The sequence below is a fragment of the Gracilinanus agilis genome, chromosome 6, assembly GCF_016433145.1.
Source record: "Gracilinanus agilis isolate LMUSP501 chromosome 6, AgileGrace, whole genome shotgun sequence".
NCBI lineage: Eukaryota > Metazoa > Chordata > Mammalia > Didelphimorphia > Didelphidae > Gracilinanus > Gracilinanus agilis.
Window position 1 is genome coordinate 44,709,930 of NC_058135.1, and position 16,912 is coordinate 44,726,841.

The following is a 16,912-nucleotide window of genomic DNA, read 5'->3' on the forward strand; positions in this document are numbered from 1 at the left end:
ATGAAAGGTAGCTTCCCTTTTATGAAGTCTATGGAGACTCTCTTCCATGGGCTCCCTTCAGAATGTAGATACTAGTAGAGCAGTCAGCAGTGACTTGCTTGGTCTTTCAGTGAATGGGTCTGACTGTCCTAGCTGCCTTCCTCCCATGATATCAGAACAGCAGGTACTCATCCTGTTTCCTTCCACTCCGTGTTCTGTCACCCAAAGGGATTGTTTAGCTTATTCCCCAAAGGAAACATCTGTTTTGGCAGGCTGCTCAAGTTCACCTCTCTGTTGGTTAGTTCTAGTAAACTTGCCTTGGAGGTAAGTCCCCAAGCTTATCAAGCCCACTCTGGTTGGATCTGGCCAAAAAGCCTCTGGCCCTCTCAGGAGTTGCCTGCTTACTTTCATTTAGAAGATACTATTTTTATGCCTAATATCAGAAAGCAGAGTTGGGTGGCATGGAACTTGAAGATATTCTATAATTTTGACTAGGTTGAAGGCCACTTGGGTCTCATGAAGTGGCAGTCCTTGTCTGGGAGACTGCTGTTTTCCTTTTTTTGGCATCTTCAACACAATTCATCCAGGATTTGGCAGGGCTGATAGTGGTATCATCAGGATTGCTGTGACTACATTAAATAAGGAGCCTTCATTGCTTTTTTAATTCTAGCTGTCTCATTTGATTGCTGCTGCTCTGGAATTCTTCCTATGAGATCTTTAGGAGAAGCACATGCTGCAGAGGTTTTTTTCTCAACCAGCCAAAGAATGGCCAGGGAAATTAGAAAATAGGCATTTCTTCCTAAATGATTTTCAAGTGTTGGTGTAGTACAAGAAGACACTTGACTGACCTAAAGTGTTTTTTATTACTAGGTACAGTTCTGTTATAATTGTAGGTTTTGTTGGGCTTTTTTTACTCTAATAAAAGAGAAATACGTATGGAGTAGAAAGTGAATTACAAAGTCTTTAGGGAGTAAATACTTAGCAAACATTCATAAAATACCTAGTATGTAGAGGGTACAATGCAAAGTACTCTCAAAGAACATCAGCCTAATGATACAGAGGCCATAGAGAAATTATTTAGAGCAAACATAGAGACCCGTTTGTCATAGCTACAGTCTAAAGTTGTCCTTTGGAGACTTGAGTAGAAGACTTGAGACTCTCACAGTTTTTCCCCAGAGAGTAAATGGGGAGTTGTGGAGAGGAATATATAGACTAGATTTTATGAAAAACTACATTTGGAGTATTCCATGATTGGAATGGGTTCCTTCAGGATGCAGCAGTGAGTTTGTCTACCCTCAAGGTCTTTAGACAAGTAGATAACCAGTTCTCAGATTAGTTGATAGTTCATAATAATAATAGCTAATATTTAAAGTTTGTTGTAAACCACTTTTCAAATACTATCTTGTTTGCTATAGTAACCTGACAGATAGCTGCTATTATTGTCTTCATTTTGCAGAGAAGGAAAGTGAGTCCCAGAGAGTTTAAATTGATTTCCCAGAGCCACACAGCTAATCAGTGTATGAGTCTGGATTTGAACTCAGGAATTTCTGGCTTCAAATCCAGCAATATATAGAGTATGCCACCTAGATGCCTGAGATGTTGATAATCAATGCATTTTCATTTATGGATTGGACCAGATAGCTTCTGAGGACCCTTCCAGCTAAAGTTATATGATTCTGAATTCTTCCTACAGAGATGAGAAGCAGAGAGGGAGGGAACCTGAGTACAACTAGCCCTGCAGAGAGTCTCCAAGAATGCAGTGTCTTCTGAGGAGAGTTAGATTTCCATGAGTACAAGACTAGAAAGAATACCAGGGCGGATGGGTAGAGATGATGGAAGAAAGTTGAATGGGTCTTGGGGAATGCCAGAGGACCTCATAAAAAAAGAAGAGTAGAGAAGGAAAGATAATAAAGAATGTTAGAACTTAGCTGGATAGGGATAGAGAGGTAGTAGGAGCAGGCAGATTTTTGCCTGGGATATGGTGAATCTGAATCTCTGGGAAGTTAGAATTTGCTAAGGCCAGTTTGTTCAGTCCTCTATATTTCAAGATGGCTTTTCCTCTAAATACTGTGGAACTCTACTATCCTCAGAAATCTGACTGAACACACTGGTTGTGTCTCAGTAGTTCCATGACAAGATAGAAGGATACCTAGAAAGTATTCAACAAATGTCAAACAGCCCCATGTCAGGTCTGGAATCCAAAGCTGCTGTCCTTTGGAGATTGAGTAGGAAACTAGAGACTATAGCTGGGGTGGTGTAGGCCTTAACCTGTAAATCCAGCTTTCTTGTCCATAGATAGAGTCTGATACTGGCACTGTGGCTTTAAGGTATTTAGTAGTTCAAAAGAGTAAGCAAAATTACTTGGTATTCTCACAAGGATGGAGTTTAGATTATCATTAAGTAAAACAAGCTCTCTTGTGATGTTGCATAACTTCATTAGAACCCAAGTGTTCAGAATTAAAGGACTTCTATTAATAGAGGTGTCCCTAGGGGGCAGCTGGGTGGTTCAGTGGATTGAGAGCCAGGCCTAGAGATGGGAAGTCCTGTGTTCAAATTTGGCCTCAGACACTTCCTAGCTGTGTGATCCTGGGCAAATCACTTGACCCCCATTGCCTAGCCCTTACCACTCTTCTGCCTTGGAGCCAATACACAGTATTGACTCCAAGATGGAGGGTAAGGGTTTTTAAAAAATAGAGGTGTCCCTAGACAAGTAGTCGAGCCACTCAGGTTTTAAAAATTATTATTTTATATATTTCATTTTATTATAATAAAGGTAAATGAAATAACCTCAAATTTTTATGTGAAAATTACTGTTAAATCATCTGGATGTTTATCAGAACATGAATTTTTTTTTCCCTTCCATCTCTCCATATTTTCTTTTGAGCCAGTGATCAGCTTAATAGAAATATTTCATCTGTTCTTGGATTTTTAATTCCTATGAAGCCTAGATGTAATGTTTCACCTGAGATTTATTCAGAATGAAAAATGCATCAAGTTTTCTTAATTATCTAACTTTTATAAAGGAAATTTTATTCTGAGTCTTCTCATTCCTTTTGTATATCCTTCCCATTCTCCTGCATTGCCTTATTTGCCCCTTTCTTTTGTTTCTCTAAGCTATTTTTCCTGCCTTTTTATTTACTTTCTTCTCTCATTTCTTTTTCTTTGTTTATTCTCTTTATCTCATTTTGTTTTCTCATCTCCTTTTCCATAGCTTTCAACCATCTACTCTTCCTCTTCTCACATCTTTTATCTTCACTTTTGCACTCATCTCTGCCTCTCAAATGGCTCTAAACTAGATTTATGGTCTCATCAGGTATTCTGTGGTCTCCTTCCATTTCCTCAGCAACTTGAAATATCTAACAGTAGTGAAATAAAAATCCTTCCTAGATGGATGGGAGATGATAACTACTCACCTAGGGAACTTTCTAGGCCAATAAACAGAAACCCCTTGGCCTTAGAAACAAAGTTTAATTTTATAAAAGGGAAAAGGGAAAATGATAGGTAATTTCCTAAAACTATATATCTAGTCTCCAACTACCCTCATGGTGAAATACCCAGTTCACCTTATGGTGAATTAATTCTTCTTGAAAATTCACTCAAGCTACTCTAAACTCCTTATCTCTAACTAAGACCCCAAAAACCCAGCTATCTGACTATAAACTAACCTAATTAATATGAATTACAAAAAAAGGATAATTAGGAAGGACTCACAGATGTATTTGAGCCCTTACCTAAAGCCCGGGGTTGTTCTTAGCGATACCCAGAGTCCTAGATGACCAAACTCTGGGTTTTAGCTTCACCAGTGGATTTCTGATAGATGGATCTCAGGCAGATGGTCTCTATACTTCAGGAATAAGTAGGTCTCCTCCAATGGCAAATTCTCCAATCCCAGGAATCCCTAATCTTTCCACAAAATTAGGATTCCCAGTGAAAATGCCAGAGCAAAAATCCTCCTTCCCAGCTCAAAGCCAGATTCAGTGACTGTTAATTTCCAGTAAAAATTCCCAAGATCCTTTTTTCAGAATATTTTTCCTTCCCAGAGCTCATTTCCAAAATTTCCTCCTTTCCTCTTAAAGCTAATCTATGAAATTTACTCTGTCCCTTACTTCCTACAGTAGTAGGTCTTAATTATTTTCCTAAAATTTTAATTTAAAAAAGCCTTTGGCCTCCTTAAAATTTGCATACCCTCTATAGTTAAAAGGGAAGACAGACATCTTGGAAACTCTCCCAACCCCCTTTCATCTTTTAAGAATGGCATGATAATGCCTAATAACACGAAATTGGCCCATATGGACAGCTTCACCCTACCTGAAATAATGTGTCTATAAATGTAGATGGAACCAGCCTGATGAAGCCTAAAGCTATTTCCCTCAGCATGAAGAGGCTGAAGCAGGCTTGCAACTCTTGTCTAGGGGACTACTTAACAGTAAAATGGGTGGGATCAGAAAGTGGGTGAAAAGGAATATTAAATAAAACTGAAATATCAAATATGACCCAATATGAGCCCAGGGCAGAAACAGACAAATCAACAGGGAAGATCCTGAAACCAGATGAAAGAATGAATAAAGAAACCCTTAAAGAATATATAAAGCTCTCAAAACAAATGCCATAATAAAAAGTGTTCCCATTTTGCCATATCCTCTTCAACATTTATTATTTTCCTTTACTGTCACATTGGTCACTCTGCTAGGTTAGGTGTAAGGTTGTTTTGATTTGCATTTCTCTAATCAGGAGGGATTTCAAACATATTTTTCATATGATTATTGATGATTTTGATTTCTTCATCGTAAACTGCCTATTCATATTCCTTGACCATTTGTAAATTGGGGAATGATTTAATTTCTTATAAATTTTGATTTAGTTCTTTGTATATTTGAGAAATTAGAAAATACCATAATAAAAGAGAAAGTGAACCAATAATATCTGATTAAAGAATCCTGTAAAATCCCAAGAAAGTGTTGAATAAAAATAAACTCTTGAGTAGCTCAAAAGAACAAATAAAATCCATTTTAAAAAAGTTAGGAACATCAGAAATTTAGAGCTCTCATTAAATTAGTAATAGAATTAAAAAATAGAATTGGATGATTTAGAAAAGTTAAATTCATGATATAGACTCTCTGAAGAAGTGAATGAGAGATGAACATATTTGGAATATGTAACTTCTGAAGCAGAGGAAAATTTGGTAGAAAAGAACCAAAAGGCAACAATATGTGATTTTTTTCCCCTTTTTTTAAAATTTAGAATATTTTTTCATGGTTACATAATTCATAAAACTATATTTTTTATTCTTTTTTAAAAATATTTTTATTGATTCTTTTGTTTGGTTTTATATCAGTTTAGATTTCCTTCTGTTATTCCTTCTCCTTCCCCTCCCACAAAACCATCTCTTTTTATTTTTGTCTTTTCTTAAACCCTTAACTTCTTTGTATTGGCTCATAGGTGGAGGATATAAGGGTGGGCAATGGGAGTCAAGTGACTTGCCCAGGGTCACACAGCTGGGAAGTGTCTGAGGCTGGATTTGAACCTAGGACCTCCCGTCTCTAGGCCTGACTCTCAACCCACTGAGCTACCCAGCTGCCTCCAACAATATGTTTTTTAAAGTCATTCAGTATCTTTTTTTTCCCCCAATTACATATGAAAGCAATTTTAACATCAGTTCTAAAATTTTGAATTTCCAGGTTCTTTATACCCCTCCCCCCATCCTCCTCTGAGATAGGAAGCAATATATGTTATGAATATATGTTATACAGTTATACAATGTTAGTTATGTTATGGAAGAAAGCATATTCAAAACAAAACAAAAAATAACCCACAAAAAAAAAACAAAATGAAAAATAATGTGCTTTGAGCTGCATTGATTCAGTTTTTTCTTTGGAGGTAGTTGGCATTTTTCATCATAAGGACTTGGGGAATGACTTGTATCATTGTATTGCCAAAAATAGCTATGCTATTCACAATTATTCATCATACAATATTACTTATTTCTATTATGCAGTTTTATCTGCATTCTGCTCATTTTGCTTTGCATCAGTTCATGTAAATCTTTCTAGGTTTTTTTCTGAAATCTTCTTGTTTGTCATTTCTTACAGTACAATAGTATTCTGTTATAGTGATAGACCACAACTTGTTCAGCCATTTTCCAATTCTTTATCACCACAAAAAGAGCTGCTATAAATGTTTTTTTAACATAGGTCCTTTTCCCCAAATTTGGATCTCTTTGGGATACAGACATGGTGATGCTATTGTTGGATTACAGGGTATGCCCAGTTTTAGAACCATTTGAGCATAGCTCCAAATTGTTCTCTAGAATGGTTGGATAGTTCATAACTACATTAGGATATAGTAGCCCAGTTTTTGCACCCTCCCTCCAACACTTGATTATTTTCCTTTTTTTTTTTTTGTCTTAGCCCATCTGATAGATGTGAGATGGTACCTAAGAATTGTTTTTAATTTTTTTTTAAACACAACTATTTCTTTATTGGGAAAATCATATTACAAACCTTTTGCAAAGTGACTATTTTCAAATGAATATATAATAAGAATCTGTATCCTTTAACAAGTGAAAAAGTAAAGTAGAATAATTCCTTTGCAGTAAACAACTGGAAACTTCTGTTGCTCTATTAATACATTCCTTTGGAAAATAATTTTTGTTATGAATATGTGATAAATTATAATAAATATGCTTACCCCAAAGAGAAACGGTTTTTCACATTAGCTATGTCCAAAAATCTGTCTTCTTTTTTTTCCCCCTTCCGTCCCATTCCTACTCCCTCCCCAAGAAGACAGGTAATATTACATAGTTTATACATATGTTATCATATAATACATATTTTCCTATTCATTTTGTGAAATGAGAAATATTGCTTACACTAGAGGAAGATTCATGGAGAAAATAAAGTGAAAAATATGTTTCAGTCTCCATTTGGACTCTATCTCTTCCTTCTGTGATGCTGGCTATTCCTTTTTTTTTTTTTTTTTTGATGAGTCTCTTGGAGTTATCTGGATCCTTGTTTTGTTGAAAATAGATGAATCATTTATAGTTGATCATCATATGTTATTGTTGTGATTGTGTACAGTGATCTCCTGTTTCTGCTCATTTCACTTTGAATTACTTCATATAAATCTTTCCAGGTTTTTTGATGATCACCTTGTTCATCATTTCTTATGACACAATAGTATTCCATTACAATCATTTAACACAGCTTGTTAGGCCATTCTCCAGTTAGTGGACATCTCTTCAATTTCCAATTCTTTGAAACCACAAAAAAAAGAACTGCTATAAATATTTTAGAATACAGTTTCCTTTCCTTTTTCTTTGGTCACCTTAGGAAATAAACCTAATAATGGTATTACTGGGTTAAAAGTTATACATACTTGTAATTCTTAGAGCATAATTTCAGATTGTTCTCTAAAATGGTTGGTTCAGTTCACAGTTTCTCCAACAATATATTAGTGTTTCTATTTTTCCACATTCTCTCTAACATTTGTAATTTTGCCTTTTTATCATAGCTAGTCTGATAGGTATGAGATGATATCTCAGCTATTTTGATTTGCATTTCTCTATCAGTAATGATTTAGCTATATGTGGCTTTGGATTTCTTCATCCCCAAACTGTCTAGTCAAATCTTTTGACTATTTGTCAGTTGGGAAATGGCTCACACTCAATATATTTGACAAAGTACCTTATGTATTTTAGATATGCGACTTCTATCCAAGAAATTGTCCATAAAACTTTTTTCCAGCTTGTTTTCACTCTAATCTTGGCTACATTGGTTTTATTTATATTTAAAATTATCCATTTTACTTTTTGCAGTGCTTTTTATCTTTTGTTCATTCATAAATCCTTCTATCCATAAATCTAATAGGTGATATGTTCCCTGTTATTTATTTTGTTTACAATTTTCCCCTTTATACCTAGGTCACATATCCATTTTGATCCTATCTTGGTAAATTGTGGAAGACATTGCTCCATATCTATGTTCTGCCAAACTGCCTTTCAGTTTTCCCAACAATTTTTACCAAGTGGTGAATGCTTATTCCAAAAACTTGGAACTTTACCTTTGCCAAACCTAAGATTACTACAATCTTTTATGACTGTTTATTCTATGTCTTTTCTGTTCCATTCATCGCCTTTTCTCTATTTTAGCCAGTACCAGAATAGTTTTGATAAGTACTACTTTGTAGTATAATTTGAAATCTGGTACTATTAGACTGCCTTCTCTAGCATTTTCCCCCATGATTTCCTTTGATATCCATGACCTTTTGTTTTTCTGAATGAATTTTATTATTTGAAAATAATATTTTTGTAATTTAATTTGGATAGCATTGGATAAGTAGCTTAGTTTAGGCAGGATTGTCATTTTAATTATATTGATTTGCCCGCCCCCCCCCCTCCCCCCAATTAGCAATTAACATTTCTCCAATTATTTAAATCTGACTTTATTTGTATAAAAGAACATGTTATGACTATGTTCATATAGTTTCTGGATTTGTTTTGGAAGATATATTAGTAAGTATTTTATTCTGTCTTTGGTTAGTTAAATGGGTGTGATCTCTTATAGTTTTTTCTTACAAGACATTCTTAGTGATATATAGAAATGTGGAATATTTGAGTTTATTTTCCATCCTGCCACTTTGCTAAAATTATTGGTAGTTGATAGTTAATTTTTTAGTTGAATCTTTAGAATTTTCTAAAGATTGATTATCATGTCATCTGTGATGAGATAGTTTTATTCATAATTCTAATTTCTTTTTTTATTATTGCTATTGTTAGTATTTTCATATAGTATTAAATAATATTAGTGATAATGGGTATCTTTGTTTTACTCCTGATCTTATAGGGAAGGCTTCTAACTTATCTCCATTACAGATGCTGTTTGCTGATGATTTTAAATATATACTTTTAAAGTGTCTTTTAATAGGAACAAGCGTCTTATTTTATCAGAATCTTTTTCTGCATCTATCTTCATAATCATATCATTTTTGTTATTTTTCTTGTTTTCTTGTTAATAGTTTTCCTTATATTAAGCTATTCCTGCATACCTAGTACAAATCTTGTTTTGATCTTAATGTATAGTCTTTGTAATATATTGTTGTAATCTCATGGCTAATATTTTATTTAGAATTTTTATATCTATGTTGATTTTTAAAATTGTCCTATAATTTTCTTTCTCTATTTTTACTCTTCTTAGTTTAGGTATGTCTTAATCTGCATTTCTCTAATCAATAATGATTTAGAGCATTTTTTTTATATGACTGGATGGCTTTGATTTCTTCTTCTGAAAACTACTTGTTCTAACAGTTAAACCTTTTGGCCACTAAAAAAAATTTTTTTTTAAGTGCAAAAGAAAGAACTGAACCATAGAGAGCTACTATGAGGATAAAGAAATTCAGAAGAATGGTAAAGGTAAAACCTCTACTTTTAAAACATCAAAGGAAAACATAAAATGGTCACAAGCCTAAAAAGTTTTTTTTTTTTTTTTTTTTTGGAATTGTTTAAACAAGACTTTAGAGACCAAATGAGACAGGTTGAAGAAAAATCAGAAAAAAATCTAAGAACAATGCAAGAAAATCAGAAAATTATGAAAAAAAGGATGTTGTATTTTGTCAAAAACTTTTGTTATTGACATGCTCAATTATGAATTATGCTTGATAGTTTTCTAGATATTGAACCAACCCACCAATCCCACGTGGTCACAGTATGCGATTTTTATGATACATTGCTTTGATCCACTTGCTGGTATTTCATTTAAAATTTTTGTATCAATGTTTTCTTTCTGTTTGTGCTCTTCCTTTTTTAGGCATCATCACCATATTTATGTCAAAAAATTTGGTAGGACTCCTTTATCTATTTTCCAAATTGTTAAGTAGTATTAGAATTAATTATTCTTTAAATATTTGATAGAATTTACTTGTAATTCCATCTAGCCTTGGAGATTTTTTCCTTAGGAAATTTATTGATGACTTGTAAGCATTCTATTTTCTCTTCAGTTAATTTGTGTAGTTTATCTTTTTGTAAATATTCATCTCTTTCTCTTATATCGTCAGATTTATTGGTATATAATTGGTCAAAACAACTCCTAATTATTTTAATTTATTCTTCATTGAATTAATTCACCTTTTCATTTTTGATACTGTTAATTTTTTTTAATAAAAGTAACCAATGGTTTATCTATCTTATTATTTGTTTTTGTTAAGAAACAAATTCCTTGTCTTATTTATTATTAGTTCAATGGTTTTCTTACTTTCTATTTTACTAATTTCCTTTGATTTTTCTGGATTTCCAATTTGCTTTTTAATTGGAGATATTCAATTTGTTCTTCTAGTTTTTTTAGTTGCATGTCCCATTCATCCATTTGTTTTGCTCTTTTTCTATTTCATTGATGTAAGTATTTAGAGAGAGAAGCTTCCCACTAAACATTGCTTTGGCTGTGTCCCATAAATTTTGGTATGTTGATTCATTATTGTCATTCTTTTTAATAAATTATTGATTATTTCTGTGATTCTTTAGCATTAGATTAATTTCCTATTTTTAATCTATCTATCTAAAAAATATAGTTTTTATTGTATTATGGTCTAAAATATACATTTAATATTTCTGCTTTTTTCATTTGATTGTGAGATTTTTATGCCTAATATGTATTCAGTTTTTGTGTAGGTGTCATGTACCATTGAGAAAAACGAATATTCCTTTCTATTTCCATTCATTTTTCTGTAGAAGTCTATCATATCAAAACTTTTCTAAAATTCTGTTTACTTCCTTAACTTTTTTCTTATTTATTTTTTTATTAGATATGTCTAGTTCTGAGAGGGGAAAGTTGAAGTCCCCCCACTAGTATTGTTTTACTATCTATTTTCTCCTATAACTCATTTAACTTATCCTTTAAGAATTTGGGTGTTCTCCCATTTGGTATGTATATGTTTAATATTGATATTGCTTCATTATCTATGGTACCCTTTCGCAAGATATAGTTTTCTTCCTTATCTCTTAATTAAATCTATTTTTGCTTTGTCTGGGATCATGATTGCTATCCCTGTTTTTTTGGCATTTTTTTATTTTCGCCGACACACACAAAATTCTGCTCTATCCCCTTACCTTTACTCTGTTGATGTCTATCTGCTTCAAATGTGTTTCTTGTAAACAACATGCAGGATTCTGGTATTTAAGCCGCTGACATTCATGTTTGTAATAACTATTTCTCTCCATCTACTCCCCTCTCCCCCCCTCCCCCATCCTCTTCTCACTCTATTCTTCCTCATAAGTGCTTCTCTTCTGACCACTGCCTCCTTTAATTTGTCCTCCCTTCTATCAGCTCACTTCCCTGACCTTTTTTCCCCTCTCCCCTCTTAATTGTCTGTAGGGTAATATATATTTCTATACGCAGTTCATTCAGCATGTTCTTGCTTCTTTGAGCCAGTTCAGATGAGAGTAAGGTTCAAGCATCATTCACCAACCTCCCTCCCAATTTCCCCCTTCACTGTCATAGTTTTTTTGTGCTCTTCTCATAAGATAACTAATCCCATTCTATCTCCACCCTCCCTCTTCTCCCAGGGCAATCCTGTTTCTTGCCTCTATATTTTCCTCTTCTTCCAGGGCAATCCTGTTTCTCGCCCCTATATTTTATTTTTTGAGGGTATCCTCCCATCATAGCCAACTTATTTCTGCACCCTTTATCATTGTATACTCCCTTTAACTGCTGTAATAGTGAAGTTCTTAAGAGTCATCTTCTCACAGAGAAATGTAAACAGTTTAACCTTAATGAGTCCCTTATGTTTTCTCTTTACCTTTTTTAATTTCTTGAATCTTTTATTTAAAAATCAAATTTTCTGGGAGCAGCTGGGTAGTTCAGTGGATTGAGAGTCAGGCCTAGAGACAAGAAGGTCCTAGGTTCAAATCTGGCCTTAGACACTTCCCAGCCCTGTGTCCTTGGGCAAGTCACTTAACCCCCATTTCATAGCCCTTACCACTCTTCTGCGTTGGAGCCAATACACAGTATTGACTCCAAGATGGAAGGTAAGGGTTTAAAAAAAAAAAGAAAAGAAAGAAAATCAAATTTTCTGTTCACCTTTGGTCTTTTCATCAGAAATGTTGAAAATCCACAATTTCATTAAATATCCATTTTCCCCCCTAAAAGATTATATTCAGTTTTGCTGGGTTGGTTTTAATCCTAGGTCCTTTGCCTTCTGAAATACAATATTCTAAGCCTTCCAGTCCTTTAACCTAAGTTGCAAAATCCTATAAAATCCTGACTGTGGCACTGTGATATTTGAATTGTTTCTTTTTGGCTTCTTGTAGTTTTTTTCCTTAGCCTGCAAGTTCTTGATTTGGCTACAGTATTCCTGAGAGTTTTCATTTTGGTATATTGATCATTTATTAATAATTTTGTCTAGAGTCTTTTTTGATCATGGCTTTCTGATAGTCCAATAATTTTCTTAAATTATCACTTTTTCTTGCTGTCTAAGTTGTCTTGGACCAGAAAATTGTTTTGTTCTTGTCCCTTTGTTGGTTCTGCAACTCCAATATTCATTTTGAGGCAGGGGTTTTTTGATAATTGTTTGGAGGTGAATTTTGGAGAGCTTTTTATTTTGCCATCTTGGTTCTGAATCTCCAATAATGTTATTAAAAGGAAGGGGAGTGAAAAAGAGGGGACACATTCTATTCAAACCAAAGTAACTGACTTTGAAGACAGGATGTGCAATAATAACATAAGGTATCTCTCAAAAGAACTTAATAAGCCAAATAATCTAAATAACAGAATGCAAGTAATAATATAAGAAAACTGTCCAGAATTTTGAATATAGGCAGGGAGCATTGTTTGAAAGATTATACAGATTGCAACAAGAAGGCAAAAAGAACCCTAAACTTCAAACTCCAAGACATAATCAAAAAGCTTAGGTGTAAGTTCAGTTAATATTTCACTTTATCCATCATATCTTAGAGAATAATTTTCTTGAAATCATTCAGTTACTCTTTTTGAACATTTATTCCCTAGAAGGATTCTTGCTTCCAGGTAGCAGAGGTGAACTGAAAGAGACACTTCCATAAATTGAAGTAATCACAGACTTTTTCTTCTTTCAGACTGATCATTTTCCTAATCCAATGGGGCACCAGGGAGAGGAGACTGTTCTTAAGTGGATCAGTCTAGGATTCCTTGCTCTTATCTGATTACCATACTGTATCTTTCGAAAGGGAGAACAGAGTCCCCTCTAGCCTTTTACCTCATGCCTTCACAATGTACCTCAAATTAGTAGGTTAGGCTTTTGCTAAAGGGACAAAATATTCAGTGGTAGGCATTATTTTGGAATTGATAGTTAAATGATTGTTAAAGATTTCTCATCTAAGTGAGAGCAGTACCTTAAAATGTTGTCCTAATACAATTTTGTAACATGGAATCTAAAAAGAGAAGGGGAGGAAGCTTCAGTATGATTCCATAATTGTATTTGGTGAGTTGTTTGCATAAATACATTAATCTGGGAAAATTTTTCTTGCCGTGTTATAAATACTTCTTGCCTGCTTTTTAACTTCTTGCATATTTTGTATTTTTTAAGGTGGATGGCAAGATGAAACCTGGCCAGATGGCTGGACAGCAGTGACAAGAGACGGAAAACGATCTGCTCAGTTTGAGCACACTTTGCTGGTCACGGACACTGGCTGTGAAATCCTAACCCGGCCACTAGATGGTGTGCGTCCTCACTTCATGTCCCAGTTTTAAGTTCTGAAATGACATCTCTGAATAATACCTTTTGCCTGTACTATGCATTTTATTGAGAGTACAGAATAGAGGAGGGTAGTTTATCATTGTTTTGTTTTCATTGTCTGTAGCTAAGAGAGGAATACAACATTGGGTGTGTGTACCTTCCAAGAACTTGTTGTGGGTCTGAAAAAGCAGTGAAGAATAAAAAAATTTTTTTTTCTCTACTCTTTCTTCTCTCCCAATACTCTTTACTCCCTTCTTCCTCATTTGCCCTTTAGAAATCTTACTTTCATCTGGCTTATAGTTGCTTCTGTCACTGCCATGACAGACCACTCAATGCCAGCTGCTTTCCAGCTGAACACTGCTTGTAAGTGAGAATTCTTGACACCTCAGCCAGATTTTTTTTGCACCAGATTTTTTAAAAAGATAGATATGTATGTACTTATGTATTTGTGTGTATGTTACATACAATACACACAGATACACATTTTAAATCTCAGAGACCCACATAATTGTTTCCTAACACTTTGAATTAGGGCTGATTTTTTTATTCTTTTCCAAGGGGTTATAGAGTATAGAATAGGATAATAAATATGAAACATTTCCCAATTAGGGATTTTTTTGTTTTGTTTTTTCTTCTTCCTTTTGCTTTGCAACTCCTGTTGTTATTGTGCTTTAGGAACCCTGAAATTCATGAGGCTTGCTTCCTTGCCTAGACTCTTAGACACTAGTGGGGAGACATAGCAAGTCCACTTTGGGAAAAAAGTCATTGGCTTTTTCCCCGTTTAAGACAGAATTATTTGTCCACTCACAGAGGCTGGCTTTTCAGGGCCTAACAGATGGATGCAATATATTGCTATTTCAGACCTTCCTGGTATTAGAATTTGAAACCAAAAAGGATTTATAGATTTTCTCTATCTCCTTTCTATCAAACATCACTTACTGGCTTTTTAAATTGTTACATAGACTCTTTTCCTTTTCTCTCTGTTTTACAAGTCTCTTACACATACCCATCTTATACAAAGAGGGATATCTGTTGTAAAATTGAATCAACCTAGTATTAGTATAGAACCACTGTAACCCCTCAGAGTATTGAGATTATCCTCATCAATGGGGCAGGCTTTTCCTCATTCCCCTAGTAATGTGCTCCATGTGAGAAATAGAGCAGTCTCTTTGGGTTAAATAGAGGACTGGAACCTTCTGCCATGGGGACGTGTGCACAGGCACATGTGCATGTGTGAGTTTGTGTGTGTGTGTGGTTTTTACTTAAGCTGTGAGAGTGACCTCAGCTACCACTTTAGTTCTCATATCTCTGTTCTTCCAAATATTTGAGGCCTACCCCAATAAATAAACTCAGTGGACATAGCAAAATATAAAATCACAGTCACTGATGGGCACATTATTCTTGGGTGTCTACAATTTGTGGTGTAATCAACACCACTAAAGCATTAGCCTTGCAAGGAAATATCTTCTTTTCCAGATTGCCTCAGACCTTTATAAAAAAATTATGATTCAGTTTCTTGACTTCCTTTTTTTATGATTCGGTAAAATGACTTGACTGGTACCAGGTGAGTTTAGGGAGTAAGGGGGAGACTTACGGGTAAAGCATGTGTTTTTACTACACAGAATGCAATATTTGTGAATGTAATGTATAACATTATAAATGGCCATACAGTGTTTGCTAGGGATTTAAGAAAAAAAAAAACGGATGATAATCCTATCACACATACCTATCATCTGCTTTATTACAGTCATTTGGGGAAGGGGGAAGCTGTTTTTCCAATCTTAAATAAAGTCATTAGTATTGTTTAATGACAAAACACTTCTTGGTGGCTGTAAATTTCAACTAGCAACATTTGGGATGCTACTAGCCTTCTTAAGTGGAAAATTTATATTTCTGGGAAGTTGTCCAGATTAAAAGAACAGCAGCCATTTGATGCTCATCACTGGAGAGCAAACCCAGAAAATGCAGAATCTTGGAGGAAAGGGCTGGTGGCTGTTTCAAAATTTTTATTGATAGCTTTTGTTTTTATATCACCTTCATTTTCCAGTGACTTTTTCCTCACCAAGAGAGTTGATTCTTGTTTTATTCTCCAATTTGTGGAGATTTAAAAAAAAAATCAGACCAGAGATATCACAATCCACTTTACTACAGTTTGGAAAAGGCTTTGCTTTGGTCTAAAGGAAAATACCAACAATTTGCAAAACAGATTTTCTGTATTAAATTTTTAACAATTTCTCATCCATTTCAACATGCTTCAGGTGCAAGTTACCTTTAGTTTGGACTGCCTTTGATTAAAATTGAAAAAGGAAGCTCTATACTCTGAAGAAAAATCTTCTTCTCTTGGAGCTGAATGAATGCCTGCTCAGAAAATTCCTTTAATTAAATGTGAAGCCAGGATACTCTTTAAGGGTAAAATGTATATGGTGGGTGGGGGCTATTTTAGAGGAGGGTTCTTAATCTTTATTTTTTTATTTTTATTTTTATTTTTTTTGTGTGTGTGTGTGTGTCACATCCTGTGGGCTTTCTGGTGAAGCCTGTGGAGCCCTACATATTGTTCCCTGCATTTGCAATTGGAGGAAATGCTAAATTTTGTTTAAAGGTTAGTGAAAATAAAGATGCAGTTCCCTAGTTCATATCCCCAGATCTATCTATGAACCCCAGGTTAAGAACCCCTGCTTTTGAGATTTGGGAGAAAATTTGGTACCTTTTGAGAAAGGATATCATGATTTATTTTGTAATTCACCTGGAATGGGTACTGACCATTTGTGGTTTTTCTTTGAAAGGGTCCTATAAAGTTTGTTCCATGAATGGTCTAGGATGAAATGCTATTAGGAAAAATAATAAACTTAAGACCATCTAGATTTACTGCCTTCTTTGTCTTTCCATGAAAGTGGAAGACAACATCTGGACTTTCAATACTTTTGGAGCACCAGGACTAATGTGCCAGTACTTGATATAAACAGTTGTATATGCTTTCAAAATGAACTCCTACCCCCTTCAATTCTGAGGAAAGCATATCTTTTCACACCTAGAACTTGTGTTGTTAATTCTGGCGGAGTTGTTTTTGAACAAGGAGCTCATGGCTGCTGTAGCTCCAATTACTCAACCTGTGTGACCTCCCCACCTCACCTTTCAAGAGGGGCAATCAAGATTTTGCCAGAAGAAAACCGGAATACCTTGTAAGGGGCTCTACCCTCCCTCGAATCCCTGTGATATACTTTTTGGTCTATTGCCT

At 34.6% G+C, this 16,912-nt stretch overlaps 1 protein-coding gene across 1 annotated transcript in view; it reads left to right on the forward strand.

The window, feature by feature from the left end:
- Positions 1 to 13,897, forward strand: part of METAP1 (methionyl aminopeptidase 1) — a 70,888-nt gene extending 56,991 nt beyond the window's left edge. Inside the window, exon 11 of the mRNA XM_044682440.1 lies at positions 13,528 to 13,897. Coding sequence (XP_044538375.1) covers positions 13,528 to 13,691 — 164 coding nt within the window. The 3' untranslated portion in view covers positions 13,692 to 13,897. The remainder of the gene's footprint in view (positions 1 to 13,527) is intronic.
- Positions 13,898 to 16,912: the final 3,015 nt, after the last annotated feature.